Source organism: Rhipicephalus microplus, chromosome 8 (assembly GCF_043290135.1).
Source record: "Rhipicephalus microplus isolate Deutch F79 chromosome 8, USDA_Rmic, whole genome shotgun sequence".
NCBI classification, from domain to species: Eukaryota; Metazoa; Arthropoda; class Arachnida; order Ixodida; family Ixodidae; genus Rhipicephalus; species Rhipicephalus microplus.
Window position 1 is genome coordinate 90,925,163 of NC_134707.1, and position 24,564 is coordinate 90,949,726.

At 43.4% G+C, this 24,564-nt stretch overlaps 1 protein-coding gene across 1 annotated transcript; it reads left to right on the forward strand.

Annotated features, from left to right (window-relative positions):
- Window positions 1–24,442, forward strand: LOC142768311 (uncharacterized). Its single transcript, XM_075870279.1, has 4 exons — window positions 1–161; window positions 6,369–6,516; window positions 10,678–10,796; window positions 24,156–24,442. Exons 1-4 carry the CDS (start codon window positions 1–3, stop codon window positions 24,319–24,321), a joined length of 594 nt encoding a protein of 197 aa, XP_075726394.1. The 3' UTR covers window positions 24,322–24,442.
- Window positions 24,443–24,564: the final 122 nt, after the last annotated feature.

A 24,564-nucleotide genomic window follows, 5' to 3' on the forward strand; every position in this document is an offset into this window, starting at 1 on the left:
ATGTACCCGAATTACTACTGCGACTACCTCTTCTACACCGACGTGTACCCAGAAGGTGGCCGAATTTACGAAAAAGACGGCAGTTACCCCAGCTGGCTCCTTTTTCAGCGGATGGCTGCTAGACGCCCGAATATAGAGTTTGGGCTCTCGTTTGCCTTTGAGTAAGTAACAGATATTGGCTTTTTACTACCCGGAAAAGTGTATAAGAATGCACTTTTTCCAAAAAAAAGATTCTGGAGCTCATGTTAACCCTGTGAATAAATAAAAACAAAGCTATACTTAACAGCTTCATTCAAGTAGTGAATTGTTTCAAAGTGCATTGGAAATAATTATGCTCTAATGAACTCAATATCAGGAAAGAAATGCCAGAGTATCTTCTGGTCTTGGGTGTATTGCGAAAACACAGTACCAGGATATCACTATGAACATGCGAGGCCTATTCTTTATTTACTGAAAAGAATGCCAGTCTATTGGTCTGCTTTAGGCCTGCGTAATAGATATTTTTGTGTGTTGAAAAATACCGCAATATTTCTTTTGAAAAATCACCAAACTGTGTGCAAGTTTCTCAATATTTCGACATGCACGAACGAAAACAGTCACTGTATTGTGAGATATGCAAAAGTTCTATTTGAGACGCTAACAAAATATATTGATACTCTAAAACAAAATATCACTTAAGTTACAATACAGCGAAGTATATATTGCAAAAAATAAATTATGGTATTTTGGCGTTGCTGCTAATTAATGGTAGCGTCTTATCTGAACAGACATATTTTAGTCGCTAATCGTTCAAGCAAATGAATGCTCGTTCCAGTTAACCGTAATATTAGAGTTATGATGGTAATTTATAACTTCATCCATCCCTCTTAAATTCACGCTTGTCTAGGTGCGTTGAATTCGTTGATGGCCTCTGCGTTCCTATAACTAACCACCTAGTATCGTATTTGCAAAATCATGGTCGCTCACGGTCAATTTTTTTTCCGTCACATCAGCAAAATATCGCATTGCTCTGCAACACATGCTGATGTCTTCGTAGCTCGCCCTGATACTCTTATCATGCTCCATTCCCTCGGACGCTGCCAGGCGTTTTGCTATTCTTTTGTGAGTTAACTTCTCATACTAGCCTCATGTCTCATTAGCAATACTATCATGCAGCGACTCTAAATTTCGACTTTTCAAGATTGCGGTCAATTGTTTTTTATGATTTCGAAAGTTTACTTAAAGCGCTACAGCTCATTGTAATTCCTTTATGAATTTACTTTCTCAGAAAAAGCTTCCTTCTTAAAATTCTTAACTCACATTCTTATAAAACGTCTGTTTAAAGGGCCACTCGCCAGGCCCCATACCGAATTTTAGTTAGACTGTGGAAGTTGTTGGGTGTGCGTTGAGGAACGTTTTGACACAAAACTTTTTCTAATTGGTTTATCACGAGCGGAGAAAGCAGATTTTTTGAAGCAGTGGGAAATGAGGATGAGAGGAGGCGAGCTCGAAACCCTTGCCGCTCCTCCACGTAGCCTTCGCAAGCCAAATTTCTTCCCCACCCTCTAAGGCACCCGACCAAGAAGAGGTCACGTGCGCGTGACGTGCCCAAACAAGCCGAACCCCCGAGCATGCGAGTGGCGCTGCTTTGTTGACCAGCGTGATTTTGTTGTCTTCTGCCTGTTCCTGCGGGATGGTTTGAAAACGCTGGCTTAGACGCGGTAGAATCGATAACCACATTGAGTGCGCGACGCGTAGGAGCGTTTCATTTGCTTCCACGGCTGTCGTTTGCTCGATGCGCTGACCACGGGGAAACGAACACATGTGATACGCTGGCACATTAGCCGCGCAACTCGTAGCATTTCACAGGAAAAAAATGAAAGAAAAACACGCACAACTTTTTATTGTGTCTCATTATTTATTTCAAGTTTCATTATCCTCCTAAAGCAACAAATACATAAACTACGCATGTTGTGTGGTATACCGTTCACAACATCAGAGCAGAGTCGTCTACCTTGAGGACCAACGTCATTGCATTGCCGTGTGCGTAGGGCCATTCATACGCCCACGTCATGCCCTCATTCTCTAGGCGTGCGCGGGCAGAGGGGAGAGGGAGCAGCGTTCATCTTCGAATTCGACTCATTTCCGCAGCGCGTAGCGTTGAGAATTTCGGCAGACGAGATCATGAATGCCTCGTCTAGGCATTTCGCTTGTCAGCTCAAAATAGTCATACCTGTTGAGTGGCCCTTTAAGATATATAACCTAATATTGAGACTACAGCTAAAATAGTACCAAAATATATATTTAGAAACCAATTTTTGTTTGTCAGGTATTCACAGCAGCAAGCTATCATTGATTCAGAGGAATGGTTGCCAATACGAACTTGTGTGATGCTGTGCATGCATACCCTGGCATTGTTTTATTCAGTTAGCGATATATGGTTGCTCTAAAAACAACCTTATCTCGGCAAGAATATTTTATCCTAAACAGTGTTTTACTAAGTTTGAGAACAGATAATTGTAATATAGTGTTTGTTGGGATTTTACGTCCCATCACTAGGCAATTAATCTGAGGGAGGCCGTAGTGAAGGGCTTGAGAGATTCTGCCCACCTCATGTTCTTCGACGTTAACCTAAACGAGGCTCGATAATTTCGCCTGTCTCAGAATGCATTTACTGCGGCTGTGATCTAATCACCCGAGCTTCTCTTCAGCAGGCAGGCGAAAAAATAGCCCCACCTCCCCGAAGAAAGTTGCGAGGAAATGCAAATGCATTGCTTGACGTGAATGGCAGCGTTACGCACGTGAGAACCCAGGGTTAGAATAATAATTTTTTTTACACCGTGCAGCCAATAGCACCTTTCGCAGCACGTCTCGTTCTTCTGTCGCGAGAAATGCGGTATGCGTTTCCTGCTTAAAGACCTAGCGTGCACGGTTAAAAAATACTATTATTTAAAAAAAAGGCGTTCTTAGGCTGGCGTGATCGTTTCACAGCGCTGTCTCGTGCACACATTCCCAGATTCTCTGGAGAGGTGCTCAAGCAGCGAACGGTCGAGAGTGAGGCGTGAGCGAACGGCAAGTGGGACGCAGGGAAAAGAGAGAGAGAGAACGGCGAGAAAAAGAGTGGTGAAACACTGCACCTACCCTCTCCTACAATCATCGCACCACATGCTCCGGTAGCTAGGGGCAAGGATAAGCGCTTGTGTCCACGCCTGTTGCTATGAGAGAAGGAGTGAGAGCGGAGAATGAAAGCGGCGCCGATGACGACGCGGACAACGACGAATGCCCGACATTGCCCGAATAAGAAAAGTATTCGTACTTGAAAGAATACACTGCATTATTGTATGCCTTTACCGGAGCATTCCTGGATCCTATGTGTGTCTGCCGTTTGAAGCCAAATGTAAAAAAGGCTTCCTTGTAACATAACTCTGACACAAGGAAACACCATATGTGAAATAACGGGAGGGTGGTTCTGCTGGGAAAGAGAAAAATTGGGTTATTAGAGGGTAATGCGCAAAACTTAAACATGGATCACGTTCATTTATAGCGCCCGTGCCACAAGATTGCAATGAAACAGATGACAAGCTAAAATCTCATTTCAGGTAGTAAATCTCATATCTGCTTTCAGGTAGAAATAAGGGCATTTCGACAACCTGTTCAATGCACTCTTGTAGAACTACCACGTGCCGCAACTTGCCGACTTATGGCTTATATCAGGCAAGCAACCAACACTCCATGTAGAGAGTGGAAAGTTATTTGGTGTCTGCAATATAAAGCGATGCAGTTGTGCTGTAGCTGCAGAAACTTGAACAAAGCACGTATATTTCGCGCTAAGTGGTCCTTCATGGCCGCAACGTTTAGGACGGCATATCAGACTATACGATGAGGAAAACTTGGGTCTTGATTTTATAGAGCTGTGGCTTTTGAAAAAAAGAACCCACATTAGCTCTAACAAAGAAGTGAGCACTCGAAAAGGAAGTGAAAGCAGAACCATTGTTCCACGCAAAACCTATCAGCTTGCTCCTACTTTTTTTGAGTTCGTGATTCTATGTTCATGCTATTATGTGTGCGTTTGACATCCACGGACTTGCCCGTTTACAGGTCCAACTTTAACAAGCACAAGTCTACCTTTGAATAACTATGACAATAATAAAATTGCGTCTCACATAATTATATGGTGGTTTTGGGACGTTAAACCCCACAAATCAATCAACAATATTCAAATTGCCTCGATTCTCTAAGGTGTTTTCCGTCGGGCACCTGTCGTCGCAAATGATTTGTCAACATAGGGACTGACTTGATCGTTCGATACTGCACATTTCTATTGAACTATGTTCACATGTGTACAACACACATTACTAGTATGGGTTGTTTTTTTGGCTCGACGGCCATCGGCGAAAATTCACGAAAAGTGAATCATACGACTGGCTACACTGAATGATGTATGATCCGGTAGCTGAATAAAACGAGATATTTATCGTCTCATGCTCGCACAGTTTAATGAAAATTGAATAAAAAAAACCAAAGCAATGGGAACTGACGTACACCAAAATTGATCAGCGAAAACAATAAAGAAAACGCAACAAACAATAAAAAGTGAATAATATTGAACACAGCACATGAATCGAGTGTAATATGGATAGTAACATGGCAATGGGTAAGTAAAAGCTTTAAAATTACAAAAAGGTGGTATACGAATAACCGGCCAGTAGTAGCCAGTCCGATAAATATGAAGTGTACAGCAAAGCACTGTATCGAATAGTCCTAGTAAGTTACTTTTACTATGGTGTAACATCTGGATTAACTAACCCGTAAGCCTTAATTTCATGACCGGCCTCTATGAGGATATGGAAACTTAACCACATTTTCTTCATTTCTTTCCTTTTAAAACAATTCAGCCTCGCGTATTGAACTGAAATTGGTGTATTTTTTCAAGCTTTCGGCAAGCAGACAAAGATGGCGCCACTTCACTTGTGCTTTTGACATGTTACGTTTGCTTTCTTCCGGCTGCTGCCGTCTTCACGGTGTGCTAGACGGTGGACCCGCAATATTTTTGGAGATATTTGTTTTTTTTATTATGCGCAGTACAGCATGTTGTATGAGTACCTAACGCTAAGGATTTTAAAAATAACAGCTGCGCTTATCACCGAAAGTGACTGTAGACCCTTACTGCATGGAGAACATTTTTAACTAGAATTGCCAATTTTAGTTTCTTGCGAAAAAATTTTCTTAGTGAACTGTTTTGCAATTTTTAAAGAAAACTTTGTTTTGTGCCATAAATGTTTCTGTGCATGAAAGAAAAAATATTCATTATAGCATGTTTGTTTGCAGACGTTTTGTTTTTGTATACTCCGTGCGAAAGGTGTTTTGCGTGCTAGGCATCTTTAGTTCAGGTGACCATGGTAAACTTTGGTAACGCTGTACGACATCACTTCTTGATAGCTTCAGGACTAGCCTTGAGATTCGGCTGCCAATCTGTAGGAAATCACAAGGCTGTACTCTAACATTGTGCAGCTTCCCGTTTTCCTAGTGCCATCGACTGCATAATTACATTTATTGTTGATGAACTAATGAGCGTTCACGTGATCTAATTCACTTCTCCCTAAAATTTTAGGTGAGGCCTCTTCTAAGCACAACTGCGAGTTGGGCAGGTTGGCGGATGTTCGTCGTAGAATATTTTACAGCGCATCGGATTACTTGCACACAGTGACGGGACACAGTGATGAACTTACGACTGAAATTTATTCGGAAACGAAAGAAACATACAGAGAAAACATTGACTCATCAAAACTGTGCGCAAGTGCACAAGTATTACAACACAACGTGATTCAAGTCTTGCCTAACGAGTAGTTATATTCTTCATCTAAAAGAGTAATTGATCGATGACTCATGCACTTGTTATTCAGTATAATGAAAAATGCTTCAGGTATTTCACGTCTATGGGGATAAATTTCAGTTGCGAGTTCGTCGCTGTGTCCTTTCATTGTTCGTATCTAATGAGCTGCAAAACATTCTACGATGCCTCTTTTAATCAGGGGAATAAGTAATGGTCCAATTGGTGGGTCTAGCGAGCGTGCCCACATGGGTGATTTGTCATGCTTTGATATATGCTTCTAGAAGCACAGCAACCGAGTGCGTCCTGTATACACGCACTTAGACTTCAGATACTTCGCGTACACGCAAATAGGTATTCTAAGCCGCCAACAGGTACCAAATGACGCTATTGGCGGACGTTCCCTTTCGCGTAAAATTCTAACATGAGAAACTTTGTCTTAGTCCGGGTGGCAGTGATCACGTGACACAGAACTGCGAATTATTTTAGCCTTTACATTGTTTATGCATACTCTAACTTGATGGAGCTTGTAGAAATGTTTCTTCACTGTTTAATGCAGGTATGTTACACCAGGAAGTTTGGAGCACGTGGCTGACATTCTGGGTGGGCTGCGGAGACTGCGCATCAAGCACTACGGATTCCTCACTGCACTTACGTTTGCAGGCGAATACCGTGTGACCCTTCAATTCATTCGGGTGCTCATGGGGGTATGTAATGGAGGCACGACGACGTTTGGAATGATGGTTTAGGTACACGATTCCCAAAAGGCATGAAACGTTTGAACGAAGGAGAAACGAAGAATCGAATTCATACGTTGCACAATAAATTGCAGGAGACACTACGAGTGAAGCTGCACATGCTCAAGAAGGCGATAATTATAGTTGTCGTGAAAGTGCAGCAAAAGTAATGAAGAACATAAGCTAGTATGTTCTACTCACAATGATATACATGCTGGCGATGGTTTATTTTCTTGTTTTTTTCAGCATACGCCGCTAGGTATCATGCCATTTGCAGCACTGAATTCTTCCCTCAAAAATATTTTAATTGATTGTTTGATTTGTGGGGTTTAACGTCCCAAAACCACCATACCTATATGAGATGCGCCGTAGTGGGGGGGCTACAGAAATCTCGACCACCGAAGGTTCTTTAACGTGCACCCAAATTTGAGCAAACAGGCCTACAACACTTCCGCTTCCATTCAAAAAGCAGCTGCCGCAACCGGGATTCGATCCCGCGACCTGTGGGTCAGCAGTCGAGTACCATAGGCCCTGGACTACAACGGCGGGGCCCCTTTACATTATTTTAAGCGTTCTGAAGAACCCATACGCGAACGCACCAAACGTTAGGTTTTATGCAGACATAAAATAAATGGTATTAGAGAGAAACTAAAAACTACAGCTCAAAAGTGATATTTTTAGCTCCTGATAAACACAGTAGCTGAACGCTTTAGCCTCGCTCTTTGATCATCTGTAAGGAGTGCTCTGAAGGTAACTTTTTTTGCAAGGCAGTGTATTTTTGAAATTATCAAGACCACTCACAGGCGCAACAACGAAAAATACGTGTTTAAAACATTTCTGTGATATTCTCAAAAACAGGTAGTTTAGACGTTTTGTTGCTCATGAGCGGTTGACATGCTCAAGTTATGCACCGACGCGTTCCATGAATGGTTCTTGTCTCGAATCTAAGGCATTGCCTATGATACTGTGAGGCATACTGTGCGGGATCACAAGTATAGACTGTAAGGCATATTGTGCGGGATCACAATTAGTCTAGCCTCAACTTAACCGTAAAAAGATTCGTCATGGTCATTATCCGCGAGCCACACAGGCGTAAACACCAATTAGTGGAAAGAAGGGTTCCCATTCAATGCTAGTTAATGACAGTTTGGCTAATTTGTGGCTAGAATTTCAAGCCGGTACCACGGCTACTCTCCGGCTGCATGAAACTTCAAGTTCGGCGCATTTACTGGCCTATTTCGCTGTATTACTCGAGGTTACAGCCATGAGAAAATTTTAAAATAACCACCAGAGTTCGCAAGCTTTTCTGCACTGTTGGCCTCCGAGCACCCACGTCTTTATATCACCAGCAGACTTATGATCACGGAGGCGCCCAGCGAGCGTGCCTTATTCAGAAGAGAAAGACGGGTTTGTGCTTAGAAGAAAACGCATGTCTTTATTTCACTACCGCAGATGGCAGAATCGAACGAATACACAGCTCATCAAAGAAATATTCACAACACAAACAGCACGAGTGTGTGAATATTCCATCGAGTTTCGGGGCTTGAAGCTTACGTGGTATTTTTGTTTTTATATCAATCTCTGTCTTCGTAGTCAACAAAAAAACTGGTTCAGACAAAAGAGTTTATTGAGAACTCTACCTATTGTAGATAACTCCATGCAAGGGCGCAGAAAATTGATTACTTAAAAAACTGTGATCTACACACTGCTTGGAGGCAAAACAACAGTGACAAATATTTTGCTCATTTTGGTCTGTTTTTGCGTAATGGAAATCGTATTTTAAACCGATAATTTATAGCAACTCTATGCATAACCTGAATATTTGCCCATTTGGCTGCAAATTTGGCGCTATAATTAGGCACACTACTTTGGCTGTTTTTAGTTTGGGTTTAACCCTTTGTTATATCTACCCGATGGCGGCCATGATGAAATCCAACACTGAATATCGACAGAGCACCCGAGAATGCGAGTATTCGTTGAGAGCTGCTACATTATGACGCCCCCGAGTACGACTCGAAAACTTCAGTTGTGTTGAGGAATGAATATGCACAATGGCACTCAATATGAGTTGCATTTTTTTGCTTTTGTTAAAGATGGCAGCAACCCTGCAAAACGGAATCCACAAAGAAAAAAAAACGAACTTATCTCACATGCTGTGGTAATCATTATATGCAAAGCACGAATGACGAACGATGATATGACCCTTTAAAATAAACCCAACGTTACGAGGCGAAAGGTTATTATTCCGTCCTTGACTTCCATGTCATAGATATTAAGTTTTTACGCGGAATTTGTGTTTGTTGTCTGTTTGCGTAACGTAAAAACACATTCGGTATATCTGAACCTAGTAAAACGTCCGAGAGCGCTCTATGAGTGTGGCAAGTAGTCATGTTTTACGTGACAAGTATGTCGTAATTATCCTGCTCAAACATGTCGTTTACGTTCGCCTTTCAATCACGTCACGTAATATAACGTTCTGTATAAGTGGATGTAGTGAAACGGCCACGAGCACATCATGAGCGTTGTATGTAATCCTGCTCTCACGTTACACGCAGTATGATTATCATGTTTGCACCAGTAATATACCTTCGTCATCCATTCACGTGACGCAACACGAATATTTGTATATGTGAAGCTAGCAAAATAGCTGCGAAAGCACTCTGAGTTCAGCCCGTAGCGATGTTTTACATGACACGACTGTCTTGATTAACAAGTTTGGACGCGCCACTTACCTTCGTGGTTAGTTCGCGTCACGTAATATAAATTTGGTACTACGGGAATCTAGCGAATTGGCCACGAGCGCATCATGAGCATGGCAATAATGCAAGTCCTTACATGACACGAATAGCATCATTATCATGTTTTCACCATTGATATAGCTTATTCATTCATTCACGTCACGTAAGGCACAATGTGGTATATTGGAAGGATGCAAAGTGACCACGAGTGCACCATGAGTGTAGTTGTGACTTACGTGCCATGCCTGTCATCATTCCCACTTTAGGAACTGTCACTTATGTTCGCCATGCAGTCATGTCATACCATACCAGTTTTCATATTTCCTGTGAACGAAACTACCGCAAGGGCCGCAAGACCGTGATTTGTAAATCATGACATTCATGACACATGTAATGTGTTTCTTGTTATGACTAATTACTTAGACTCGCCAAGTGTTGATGTTATGCCATGCTAGGCCTGTTAAAGATCCAAATATTGAGACAGACAGACAGACAGACAAACAGACAGACAGACAGACAGAGAGAGAAACAGAGAAAGACAGATAGACGGATAGAGAGACAGACAGACAGATAGATAGCCGGATAGAGAGGCAGACAGACAGATAGATAGACGGATAGAGGGACACAAAGACATATAGATGGATAGATGGATAGATGAATGGATAGATGGAAAGACAGATAGACGGAGAGATGGATGGATAGATGGATAGATGGATAGAAAGATGGATAGATGGATGGATAGATGGACAGGTGGATGGATAGATGTATAAATGGATAGATGGATAGATGGATAGATGAATAGATGGATAGATGGATAGATGGATAGATGGATAGACAAATAGATAGATAGATAGATAGATAGATAGATAGATAGATAGATAGATAGATAGATAGATAGATAGATAGATAGATAGATAGATAGATAGATAGATAGATGAATGGATACTGAGATGCTGTAAAAAGTATTTAGTAAGTTTCTTTTTGGAATAAAAATCTGTTGTTTGTCTGCCCTGGTCCTTGTGTCTCTATTGTGTTTCTTCTCGTGTGTGTGCGCTGAAGCTTCAGTAAGTATCCAGTCAATGTGTCACTACTTATATTGAGCGGGACTGTACATCTGCTGTCCTAGTATTATGTGTTTTTGTCTCTTTGTGCACTGATATGAAAGCATGCTCGCTCCATCAAAGGGCAACAGGAATCATCAGAGTTGCTTCGTTATGAAATGAGGCCTATACATAAACAGGTTTCTGTTAAAACTGTATATTTATGGGACTGCTTTGTGAAGACGATTACTATGCCTTTTTAGAAGCTCTTTAAGTGTGCGGCCAGGTTGGCGATCTCCTATGTCTCATCATTTAGTGGCGTTTGTTGAATGTCAATTTATGTGGTGTTGCAGTCTTTGAAGTACATGCAAGGCTCGGACCGGGAAGCGAAGACTGTTCTTGCCTCTGGTGTTTACGATTACAGCGCGGAGTTTATGCCGACGTTCGAAACGGAATTCAGACACTCGGTGAAGTAAGTAAGATGAACTCGGACTTTCTATTATGTCTTATGCAAAGGTGGTTTTTATTATTGTGATCTAGCAGCTCGGCGAGACAGTGTGAAGGCTAAATAGGGCGAATTGTGCGATTCACAGATGTGACGGCAGAAAACCGATTGTAGCCGTAGCACCTATCATGGAGAAAATCCCATAAAACCTTGAGAAAGAGCATAATGATGAAGCAGGTATGCAGTGAACTGGTTGGTGCTAATTTGAAATGGCTTGTAGACTCTTGACTAGGTATTTTTCTAAAGAAATGAATACATACGTAGAAGTTGTGCGAACGCTAAAAAACTGATAAGAAATTACACGTAACATTTTGGAGAAATTCCACAACGTACACAAATACTCTAGCATTCATGACAATCATGGTTCAACTGAAATCTCAGTTTATGGAAAAAAAAAGGCATTGAAACAAACATGTCAACTCAGCCTAGCTCAAGCACCTACCGCTGCGGCAATGAAAAAAAAAACACACCGTCAGCATAAAAATAAATGTTTCTACAGTAAACATACCTAAAACTTGCATCAGTAAAGAAATATCAGTAAAAAAGTAAATTTTCTCCTAAAAAGGGGAATTTTTTGTCATTCATTAATTTAGATGGCTAGCGTATCTGTACAAAAAACCTGTTATCAGCTTCAGTCAATTTGTGGGTTACATGTGCTCTTCATTTTAAAAAGTAAACTGCTGTGAGTTTCCTCATGTCTGCTTTCTTCGAGCTCTTGTCTGTTGTGTGGCGTCATACGTTTTTAAACTGTAATAATCCAAATATGCCTCTTTAGATAACATTAGTAATTGATCTCAGATGAAATGAACGCATTGATGTTGCTGGTTTTATAATTTGAGCTAGTTCTGTGGAGCTACACAAAATATAGTTAGGTGTGATTGTAGGGTAACTATTTGTACTCTCACTTCCTATGCGGCGCCTACCATAATCCAATCGCAAGAAACTGCAATTCTGGAGTAGTCATGTTAGCGTATATGCTTAATAACTAACCCCTCCACAAAAATGTGTGACGATGTTTACTCACGCCTTCTTCACACTTATAACTTAGCTAGATGGCGTGAAGGAGATTGTTTCACAGTAAATCTGGCAACGGGGAGGGTGGCTTGTGCTTTGAGCAAAAAGTTGTCGTTTTGTGCGTGACTGAAAAATTGAGACCAGTACAATCAAATGAAAATCATAAAAAAACGAGTCGGAGTCAGAATTTAACCAGAGTTCTTTGAGCAGCAAACAGCTGTTATATGCTCAAGCCGTGCGCCTGCGTAGAAATACGGTGGAAGAAACTTTCTTGCTTGCAGATGCTATAAAAGAAACTTTCGCGGGTTCCTAAACACACGCGTCCTGTATACATGCTTCGCAGTACATTGAATATTGCGGTAATAATGCGTGGTACTAAAGCCCCTATACCTTCGGAAAAGTATAGCGTTCTTTTCATCTGCGCGGCTTCCTCCTCTTTCCGCTAGAGCAAGCTCATGGCGCGTTACAGGAGGCGCGCTTGTCGCAAGCGAAAGGAAAAAAAAAAGAAAGCGCCAGAGAGGAGGCAGCGAGAAGGAGAGGAGATGGCGCCACTTTTACGAAAGAAAAGTACAGCGTTGTTTCAATGTGCTCCGCTTCCTCCTCTTCCCACCGGAGCAAGCTCATGGCGCGTTTCAGGAAGCGCCTAAGTCACAAGCGAAAGAAAAAAAAAAATAAGGCACCAGAGATGAGGCGGCCAGAAGGAGAGCAGACGGTGGTACTTTTACCAAGAAAAAGTACAGCGTTGTTTTGATGTGCACCGCTTCCTTCTCTCCCCGCCGGAAGAAGGCTCGTGGCACGTTACAGGGGGCGCAACTGTCGCAAGCGAAAGAAGAAAACCAACGTGCCGGAGAGGAGGCAGCGAGAGGAAAAGAAGATAGTGGTACTTTTACGATATTGAGGGGCTTCACGTGATACCAGCGTATATTATTATCGAGTGTCAATACGTGTGATTATAATGAGGACTCCATAGATTAACGCCAGCCACCTGGTACAGAAGAGTCAGACGTTGCTGCGCCTGTTCCCCCAAGGTGACGTAGTGGGTGCATGACAAGCTCGAAACGATGTCAAGCACACATCCACCCTGATGTAAAGCATGCTACTCAGCATACACTGACAAGAGCCATATGCTAAAGTTTCATGACACAAGACAGATTTAACTTCATCGATTACGTTACAGTAATCCACCGTTTATTTGTTCGAGTAACCTCAAGAATGAAAAATCAACAGATCCCACGTAAAGTGGAATCAATTATATGCAAAGCACGAATCAGGAATGTTAATTTGTCACTATAAAATGAGCACAACGTTACACGGCAGACGTAAAAAATGTCGTACATAACTTTCACTGCATGATTATCGTGTTTCGACTTGTCATTTACCTTCGTCGTCCATACAAGTCACGTAAAACAAATTCCGTATATGTAGAATTAGAGAAACAGCTGCTAGCAACCTTTGAACGTAGCATGTATCCCTGTTTTACATGACACTCAAATCATGATTATCATGCTTGGACGTGTCATTTACCTTCGGCGTACATTCACGTCACGTTACGTCAAATTTGTTAAATGTTAAGCTGGTGAAACGGCCACGAACGCATCAAGAGCGTGCCATGTAGTCATGTTGTTATATGACACGCATATCATGGCTGTCATGTTTCCACCAGTCACATACCTTTGTCATACATTCACGTCCCGTAATACCAAGTTTGGTTCAGATGAAGTTAGCGAAACAACCATCAGCGCATCATGAGTGTGGCATGTTGTCATGTTCGTACATGACATGCAATGCATGATTATCACGTTTGTACCAGTCGTGAATCGCCGCCAACCATTAACGTGACGTGACACTAAAATTGCTATATGTGAAGCTGGAAAATGACTGCAAGCGCACTATGAGCGTAGCATGTAGACATGTTTTACACGACATGCATGTCATAATTTTCATGTTTGCACGTGACATTCACCAATGTCATCCATTCACATCACCTAATACCTAATTTGTTTTATGTGAAGCTAGCGAAACGACCGCGAGCGCATCAAGAGCATGGCACGCAGTAATGTTGTTAAAAGACAGCAATCTCATGTATATCATGCTTGCACCAATCCCATACCTTCTTCATCCATTCATGTCCCGTATTACGACATTTCGTATATGTGAAGCTAGCGAAACACCTAAGGAGCACTATAAGTGGATCGTGTAGTCATGACATGGCACACATGTCACGATTATTTTGTGTGGACGTGTCGTTTTCCTTCGTCGTCCCTTCGCGTAACGTAATGCGAAGTTTGCTGTATGTGAAGGTAGCGAAACGGCCGTGAGGGCATCATGAGCATGTCTTGTAGCCATGTTGTTACGTGACACGCATGATGGCCGCAAACGGTCTCGATGTATCCACTCTGTCGCTGAAAAGCCTACGTTACATACTCGTATGATTGCCTGTATTGCCTTAAGTTCACCTGTTGTTTTCTTTTTGTTTTTTGCTGTCTTTATCACTATCGGTATTTTTCCTTTGGTTTTCAAATCTTTACACAATACCTTTACTCAATATTTTTTGCCATGTTTGCTTACTATTCCTGGTGTTTTGTTCATGCATTTTATATAGGGCATACCTTGAGCTGCCGCAACAGCTTTGTGTATCAGGTGTCCAGGTTTGCCTTAATCTGCTCAGCGCAGCTTTTTCGCCTGATCTTCTCGCAACCTTGCTGCGCAATAACCTAAATACAGTTGAAAAAAATCATAGCTGCAGCAACCACATGCCTTCGTCATTCATTCGCATCGTGTAATTGGAAATTTGCGTCGCGTATTTGGAAATCAAGAGAGTGGTATGTCGTCATATTGTTATAAGACACGCATCTCAAGATTATCATGTTTTCACCATACAGATACATTTGTCATTCATTACCTTCCCGTAATACAAAATTTGGTGTATGCAAAGCTACCAAAATGACCGTGAGCGCGCTATCAGGGTGGTGCGCAGTCAGGATTTTCATGACATGCATGTAATTTTTTCCACGTTAGAGTCTGTTACTTGTGTTCGCCCTTCAGTGATATCTTACCATACCAGCTTTGCAACATGTGATTTGAACTAAACCACCGCACGATCAAAAAGACCATGAAATCGAAATCATAGCATTCATGGTATACATATCATGGTTTTCATTTTATGACTTGCCATTTGTGCTCGTCATACAGCAAAGTTATGCCCTACCAATTTTGGTATGGATACCAATATGGAAACGGCCAGCAGAGCTAAAAGTTGTAGGCGGATCGATGTACGGACGGCCGGACGGATGAACGGTGTGGACGGACAAGCGGATGGATGGATGGATGGATGGATGGACGGACGGACGGACGGACGGACGGATGGATGGATGGATGGACGGATGGACGGAGGGATGGACGGACGGACGGACGGACGTGTAGCGACGAGTTGGAAGGAGAGAGGCAGACGTGAGAAGCTTCTAAGGCGGCAGCCGACGGGGCCGTGTCGATCTCGCCACTTCATTTCAAAGCTGAAGTGGAGCCGTAGCGGGTGCCTGCGTCCCATAAGCTAGGCGCGTGGGCTCGTTCTGTTGTCGCGCAGCTCTTCACGCAGCTATGCATGAGCTGCGCGGAGAGGCGCGGTGCGGTGGCCAAGAAAATAATAATGATGATGATCATACACTACAGATAGATAGACGATAGATAGATAGATAGATAGATAGATAGATAGATAGATAGATAGATAGATAGATAGATAGATAGAGATAGATAATGCATAGTGGTTAGAACATTAGCCTCGCGTGCAAGGGGTCCATGGCTCGAATCCCGTTGCCACACACTTCCCATCCGGACAAAAAAAATTCGCTGGGTGATGGATCTGCATGAAGAGGTCAGTGATGTGGCCTCACAGTGACCACCACCGGTAAAGCACTCCCTCACCAGAAAAGGATTAGCCAACTTGGCTAAGTATCTGGCCACTACTTTCCAACATGCATACGTCAATTAACTCGCGGCCCTCACTACCCAGCGGCAGCGAAGCAACTTACCAGTGCGGCGGCCACCTCTGCAACGCAGCAGACGGTGCTAAGAATCTATGCGTCCGGACAGGCTACCATTGAAACCTGAACCTTGCAACGTTTACCGCTAGACCCTTAGTTAGCGAGGCAAGTCTAGCTGAACTACTCTAGGAGCTAGAGGCTTTTAAATGGAATGTGATAGGGCTCAGTGAGGTTAGGAGGACAAAACAGGCCTATACAGTGCTACAGAATGGGCACTTCTTTGGCTATCGTAGTTTGGCTGAGAAAAAAGAACTGAGCGTAGGGTTCCTTATTCACAGAAATATAACTGGCTACATAAAAGAATACAATAGTATAAATGAAAGGGTGGTAGGTATCATAATCAAACTCAGTAAGAGATACAATGTGAAGGCGCTACAGGCTTACACGCCTACATCCAGCCATGATGGCGTGCCATTTAAAAGTTTCTATGAAGTCGTGAAATCGGCAATGAATGAGGTAAAACACAGTATACTATACTGATGGGCGACTTCAGTGCCAAGGTAGAAAACAAGCAGGCTTGAGATCAGGCAGTATGAGATTATGGCATCGCTACTGGGAAAGCCAGATGAAAGCTAATTGTAAAATTCGGAGAAGGCTTTATTTTACGGATCTTGAATTCAGTCTACCGCGAACGAGGGAACCATATGATGTGGAGGCGCTTGACAAGGTACGATGGTGTGACCATAGAGTGGTACGGTCTCAAATTTGCCTAGGCTTGAAGAAGGAACGAGAGAAACGGATACGCAAGAAGCCAATCAGTGAGCTAGCTCTGAGAGAGAAAGTACGAGAATTCAGTCTTGCTTCAAAATAGGTACTCGGCTCTTATCGAGGAAATCAGCCTTTGCATTGACGCAATGACTGATAATCAGGTGAGAATCTTTACGGAGTGTAAAGTGGAAGTTGGAGGTACGGTACTTAGACAGGACACTGGCAAGCTGCACCAGGAGATGAAGAACTTCATTATGAACGTCAAAGTACAAAAGTCTCAAAAACAACAGACAAAAAAATTTGCCAGAGCTTTCGAGACTGTTTATTAAGCGTAAAGTATCCTATGTAGGAAAGTATGACATGAAGAAAATGGAACACGCTCTGGAGTACGGAGGAAGCATCAAAGCAGTGAAGAGGAAACTTGGCAAAAACCGGATGTATGCTTAAGTGACAAGGAAGGCAAAATAGCTACCAATATGGATAGGATATTTATTTATTTATTTATATCCAAGATACTGCAGGCATGAAGCCCAAGCAGGAATGGTACAGGCAGTAAGGCAATCAAGCCAAGCATCACACAGCATACAATAATCCAATCATCACACACATACAACAATAATGCAAAAAAGCCTACGTGTCCTGTAGAGAGATCTGTACAGCAGCTGGGACAACCACGACAGTAATATAAGAACTATCCCACCAATAATAATAGGAGAAGTAAGAAAAGCCTTGGAAGGAACGCAAAGAGAGAAAGCCTCTGGGGAGGATCAGATTACATCAGATCTGCTGAAAGACGGATGACAGATTGTGTTAGAAAAACGAGCCACCCTGTTCATGAAGTGTCTCCTGACAGAAAGAGCACCAGAACAAGCTATTTATGAAGGTGATTGCTAACAGAATTAAGAGAATATTAGGATTCAATCAACCAAATTAAGAAGCAGAATTTTGCACAGACTACTGAACAATCGACCACATTCGTCTTATCAATCAGGTAATAGAGGAACGCCCAGAATACAGCCAACCACAATACGTAACCTTCATAGATTACAAGAAGGCGTTTGATTCAGTATAAATATCAGCAGTCATGCAGACACTGCGGAATCAGTGTGTTGACAAAGCATACATAAACATCCTAGAAAAAATCTTCAGGGAATCAACTGCCACCATAGTACTCCATAGAGAAAGCGTCTAAATACCAATCATAAAGAGTAAAAGACAGGCGTATACAATCTCACCAATGCTATTTACCACGTCCTTAAAGTAGGATTTCAGAGGCCACAAATGAGAAGGATTATAGATAAGAGTTAAAGGAGAGTACCTCAGTAACCTACCCTCCGCCGATGACATTTCATTGGTGAGTAACTCAAGGAATGAATTTTAACGAATTCATACACAAGAGAACGGAAAGATAGGTCTTAAGATTAACCTGACGAAAACGAAAGTAATGTACAACGACCTCTGAAAAGAACAACGCTTTTAGATAGGTAATATTGCAATCGAACTTGTAAATAATACGTCTACTTAGGACAGGTAATAACCGCGGAGCCAAACCACGAGACTGAAGTATCCAGAAGAATTCGAATGGTGTGGAGCTCATTTGATAAGCACTCTAAAATCATGGCTGGTATATAGCTACTACCCCTCAAGATGAAGGTACATAACAGCTGCATCTTGCCGGTAATTTGCTATGGAGCGAAAACCTGTAGGCTTACAAAGCGGGTTCAGCTGAAATAGAGGACGACACAGCGAGCGGTGAAAAGGAAAGTGATAGGTCTAACCTTAGCACACAAGAAGAGAGCACTGTGGATCAGGGAAACACCGGGATTAAGGATATCATAGTTGAAATCGGGAAGAAGAAATAGACATGGGCCAGGCATTCAGCGCGTAGGCAGGATAGCTGCTGAGCAATAAGTGTAATTGACTGGATTGTCAGAGAAAGCAAGCGGGTTAGGTGAGGACAGATAGTTGGGTGGGCTGATGAGATTAAAAGTTTGCGGGTATGAAATGGCAGCAGCAAGCACAGTACCGAGTTGACTGGCGGAACATGAGAACATCCTATGTCCTGCAGTGTACGTAGTCAGGCGGATGATGATGATGATGATGATGATGATGATGATGATTGAACTACGCACTAGTGACACGGGATTAGCATCGCATTCTATTCTTAAAGGTGAAGCTAAAGGGTGCCCACACTTTTCGGCCTTCCGGCATTGGCCGTCAACCATCTTCTTCACTTTTGCCGTGAATGATATTACACGCAACCTACTCTGTCGAAGCGACTCTTATAGCGAAATGAGAGGTGTTCTGCCCGAAAGGCTCGTAACAGTGAGTAAAACTCGATCAGATTCATTCAAATTTCTTTTACTTTACGATCACTCATACTATGACTCACCAGAATTCTACTCTGCTGTACGTAGGTGCACGCTCCCGTCTGTCCTGTCGTTTGCACGCCGAAACATTGATAGTTATCTCGGCTTTGCTTTCACAGGATTTGGCTCACCCAAGGTCTTACCAACAGGGCTGGCTCGTATTGAATAAAACACCAGTATTCGACTTAACCTGGCTAACTCGTGTTCAAATTCAAGTGCCGATTGGAGCCTTTACAGATCCAATCATCAGCGGATTTGTTCACGAAAAAGCTTAAGAAATTACCATATGTAATGAGCATTTGAAAGAGGAACCGATGAGATTATGAATTTCATAGCAATAGCACATCTACCAAGTGGAGCTGTCGACACCCTTGTTAGCTTTGTATCTGAACAGAGGCAAAAGTGGTGCTGATTAAAGCAGAAGCGCACTAAAATGTGGTACTTGAACGTTGTCAGGTACAGGAGTAATATCTTTAGTGATCTGATATCCAGGGAGTGCTATTTCCGAGGCTCCATACTAACACTTCTCTATATTTGTTGCCAATGAGAAGACAGTCTATATAGGCAAAACAAAATGGAAAGCCTTCGTGACTTCGTCTATAAAACGCTGAAAAGTCTGAGCTGTGTTTTCCAACGTAACTGGATTCGTAGACAGCCATAAAGCCCTAATATGGTGGGGTAATTGTTGCAGTTTTTGGAATATCAGAAGACTCCCGGGTAATCTGGTGATAATCTTTAACAACATATATCTTTGAGCCGCGGAAGCGGTGCGCTTGAGGCGAACCCAAGTAGGCCCATCTGGTGGTACTGGCAGCGAACGTAAGCGTGACCTGCTTCCCCGCATCGGTAGCGCAGGGGCACGCCCAACGTCAGTTTTTCTCTGGGCGCTGCGCTGTCCAGCAAGCGAAAGGTGGTAGGGATGCACTGTCCTGTGGCAATGGTAGTGCGACTGTGCAGCACTTTGACCTTGTCGCGCAGGGGGTACAGGAGGTGGACTGTGGCGGCGTAGCCTATAGGTTCATGCTGAGACTGCGGTTTTTCGGAAATTTCAAGCGATTGCCAAACTTCCTTGCGCACTATGTTGGCGATCGAATCCACTTGAGGCTGTGGCAAAGACAAACTCTTCTCTACTTCCTCCCACAGGATCTCACGAATGGTTTCGAGCACGTCGTCGAAAAAGAGTGGTTGACCCTTCGCGTACCGTGGCGTTGAGCGGCTTTTGAACTGTTGGTGCGCATCGCCAGCATCTGAGGTGAATTCCTGCACAATGCTCGGTGGGTTCCGCATCAGACCCGTGAAGCTCCTGCTTCCCTCGTCGTAAGAGGCAGTGAACTTTCATGCTTTTTGGCATTACAGGCTGCGCGTGGCGAAGGAGTCTGGTCATCTCTTTCATAAAGATGACCACGTTTTTGTATGCTTTGAAGCTGTGAACGGGTTTCAAGCAGCACTTTGGCCCTCTGCTTGTAGATGACGATCTTAAATGTAGCCAGGAACCTGGTGCAGAATATGCTCCACGTTGTGAAGGTTCGCTCTTTGTTTTGCGAATCAAATACGAGCGGCATTTTGCAAGGCGAAGTACGCATGGCGAAGCTCGTCTTCGCTGGCCCAGTCAACAAAACCAGTGATTCTGTCGTATGCTTCCAGCCAACTTTCTAGATCTTCAAGTGGTTAACCTTGGATTGTTGGTGGCTCCTTCGGTTGTGGAGGCTGGATGGTTGCAGGTGGTACAGGGCAGTTATTTTCACCTTGGTCGAGTTCAGGGTGTTTATCTTCCGGGCCGTTCCATGTGGAAGCCCGTACTGTAGCAGGAGCCCTTTCTACCGGTGGCTGGCTCGCTGCTGAGCATCGGCGTCGACGTCTCTTTGACGTTGTGAGCATCGTCCACAGGCGTACATGAGCCGCAAAGCACCTCCACCAGATGTCATCGGGGCGTTATGTGTACACAAGGAACAGACTGTAGGTTGAAGATGAAGCTGTTTATCTGGTAGAACTTGTGGCTGGTCAAAGAAAAGTGAAATTACAGCAATACCTACTGGCACCGATAGCTGTGAACAGAGCGCCGGTCCTCGATCAACCGACAAGCTGCAAAGCTCGGCGGCACTTCTATATGTATAATTGAATATTCCAGCCCTATCACTGGTCGTCGCGCAAGCTCTGGATTAATCTTGAGTGTTCGTGTCTTGCATGCAGTCTTAACAGAGCGGTATTTCATACTCGCGAACCTCCTAGGATACTGAGACGCAGTTTCCTCTCAACATTACTGACAGAATTTGTGGGTGAATGCGCGTGGAAATAGGAATGTGCGTGGCAATATCTACGAAAAGATGAAAATGCCTTAAGAAATCAGCACCCGAATATTGTGGAGCGGACATCTGCTATCCCAAATAAGCACTGTAGTTTCTTCTGGAGACCGAGATCAAGAATCACAGATTGCTGTTCGTAAGTTGCTATGGCAGAAATCTTTTAAAGGGGTTGACTTCTCGTGAAGACGCTGGTCATTTTTGGAACCTACATTTATGCTGACTTCTGTTCCAGTGTCGACCAGCAATTGAAGAGCGGCGTTTATGTGAGTGATGTGGAAGAGGCAGACCATTGATTGGCCTTGATCGCTCGGTGCTGTTATTGACAATCGTCCTAAGCGTTTCTCATGCATGTGCCATGAGTAGGGTGGTACAGATCTGCGAGCCGCGGCAGATAAACACCGATGATAGTAGCATGTGTTCAGCAATTACCAGCGTCGATTCGGCTGATGAAAGCGCCATCGGTGGGCAGGCGATGTGAGAGATGGTCGGCGTAGACAAGGTTGGTCGCTTAAATCGTTATTATCAGTCATTGAGTCGCACGTTGGCGACTTCAGCTGCGAGATATTTTACCGTGTCTCGAAGAAAATCTGATTCAGAAATATGAGAGGTGCGGGCAGCGTTTATAACTGCCGAAGCCACTCCCATTATGTCATATGCCATTTCCGCCAGTTGCGACAGTCTTATGTTGAGCTGGGACAAAAGCCGTTCCCACAGTTGGTGGAAGGCGTGGTATAAACTACTCACGTAGTATGTACGTTTCCGAGCAGTGTGGTTTTGTCCTCGTGCAGGTGTTGCAGTTGACGTGGAAATTATTTGGCACAGAGGTCCCCAAACTCTTCGTAACAGGGAAGTTACTGAATGCGCCGACGCTTAGGCGTAACAAGTCGGTGAAGAAGAGCATGGCTGGCTATTGTATATGCACTTTCGAATGGCGGGCGCACAAGGATGTCTCATGTTTCGGCCATTGCCTTTGGTGGTAACGCTTCAATAATTAGCTAATGCTGGCGTACTTTTGACGTGATGTGAAAAATCTTGAACTTGTTCTTAACTCAATTGAACCATAGGGAGTGTTCAGCAAGTTACAGCTGTGGTAGCCTTATGGTAGTAGTACCTGCAACAACACACGAAGAGGGCACAAGGCCGGGTGCACTGGCCGCAGTTCTAAGGCTGAGGCTGTCGAGATTCTCTCGCGGCTTCATAGGAGGTGGCGTTTGTAGTGCGGAGCCACCAGCAAATGTACGACTTTGATACGCGGTTTTGAAAAGAAAGCGCCGTTTATTATTCCAATTCCGCAATAGCTCCAACTACTCCTTTCTCCTCAAAGGACTTCCTACTACCACCTCATGACTCAAGTTCGTCGTGCCAAAAGGAAGAAAAAGTATGTCAAAACCATCTTTCTGCAGAAAGCAGTTTACTGAAACATCCATAGCCTGACTGCTCTCGTCACTCGTCTTGTCTTATAGAACCTGTAGGTTAGCGTGAACAAATAAAAATTGGGGGACCCTTAAGCTTCGCCTTTAAGAGTTGAACGCGATAGCGAAATCCAGCCCGTAGTGCGTCCTTCAAACGCTTAGTGCATACTTATTGATGTGTTTTGTTACACACACAAAAACGCGCACGCAAGCACGACGTATCAACAGTAATGGTACATGTTTTCAATCTATTTAACAGCACTTTAACGACAACTTGAAGAACCTTTATGGCTCGTTAGTTGTGGTACAGTACTTGACATGAATGTCCCGCATGTACTTATTGATGAGCAAGTCTGTGCAGTGTGGTCGATTCCATCACAAGAACAGTGCTGTGTTGTTGTCGAGACACGTTTTTTACATTGTCTCACAGATGGCACACAGGCACAGCGCGCGTGCGCAAATGGTACATACAGGTTTTTGATCTAAAGCAAAAGTCGCATAGCCTCTAACATACACGCCAAGCGCTTGCCATGTCAGAGGCCATAAATAGTGCCACCATGCTTCACAGATGGCAGCACTTTATCTAGCGTTCGCTGTTTGCTTGATCAACGCCTCTGGAGAGACATGATAAGTTTTCTGCTAGATGGACATAATTGTTAATTTTTAGACCTGTTTGAAAGTTCCTGTGTGTTTTTAGAGGAGATGGCTGCACTATCCCGGCCTTCGACGCATTTTGGTGGCCTCCCATATGTGCCTAAAAATCGCCGATTGGGCTCGTTTTCAACGGGAAACCTGTAGAACAACATGCGTTGAGGAGCCTCCATTCACTACATGGCATTTCTGTAGCGTTTTTCCTGAAGCAGCTGCAAGTAACATCGTGGCTTAGTGGTGGGACACCTACTTGCCACGTGAACGGCCCGGATTTGATCCTCAATGGGACCGAACATTTTATTCTTTACTTTGCTTGTTTCTTTCTCAATTTTTCGCTCACGCACGACTTTTCGCTCACAACCAACAGTGCCGACGCCGATGGCGGAATTTCCGCAACACATGCGCTCTAACGCTATCGCGTTAAAATCACAGTTGAGCGTCCTGACACGTCACAGTTTCGCTTTAGATGCAACGTGTGTGTTCGTGTGCACCTATTGCCACGTACTTGTCCAAATAACGAAAGGATCTTCTGTTACCGTCGACGCTTTTCTCATCTACTACATGGTGGCTAATCTACAGTATTTGCATATTTTCTTACATAGAAAAACGCTAAGGTAAAGTTTGCAACCAACCATTTCGATGCTATGTTTCTTGTGATGCTACTACACTTTCTTGCCAATTTTTTTTGATAGAACTTTGAATTCAAATGAATTCAAGCGAGGCTGGCTGCATACCCGTGCTTCTTTCACAATTTCGACTTGTTTAAAAAGAGTGGGGAGTTAGCGTTTAATGTACGTTTTTGATCGCGACCTTCCTTCTCTATTCGCAGCACATTCGTGGCGGACATTTTCATCGCCATCATTTCGGCTGGATGGTCCAGTCCCACTGGATCCTGTGACGCTATTCCACCCAACTCATTCAAGACTGTTAACATGAGCCATGCCACCCTAGTGAGCTTTTTTTACACTACGTATAAAAACGACGACACACAGTAAAGTTATAACAATCACAGTAGCCGCACTCGGTAGTGTTTTGATCAAGTACAGTGATTATAACATGAATGGAAACTAATGATAGGCTCGAATGAGCATTTTACCGTTGATGAGACTGGAATGCACAAACTCCCAAAGCCGGAAGGTTCTATGGTACGCCTTTTCACGTTCAAGCAGTTTGACGATTCGGGACAATCCGCCTCAAGATTTTTGTGTTATGAATGAACACACACGCACTAACTCCTT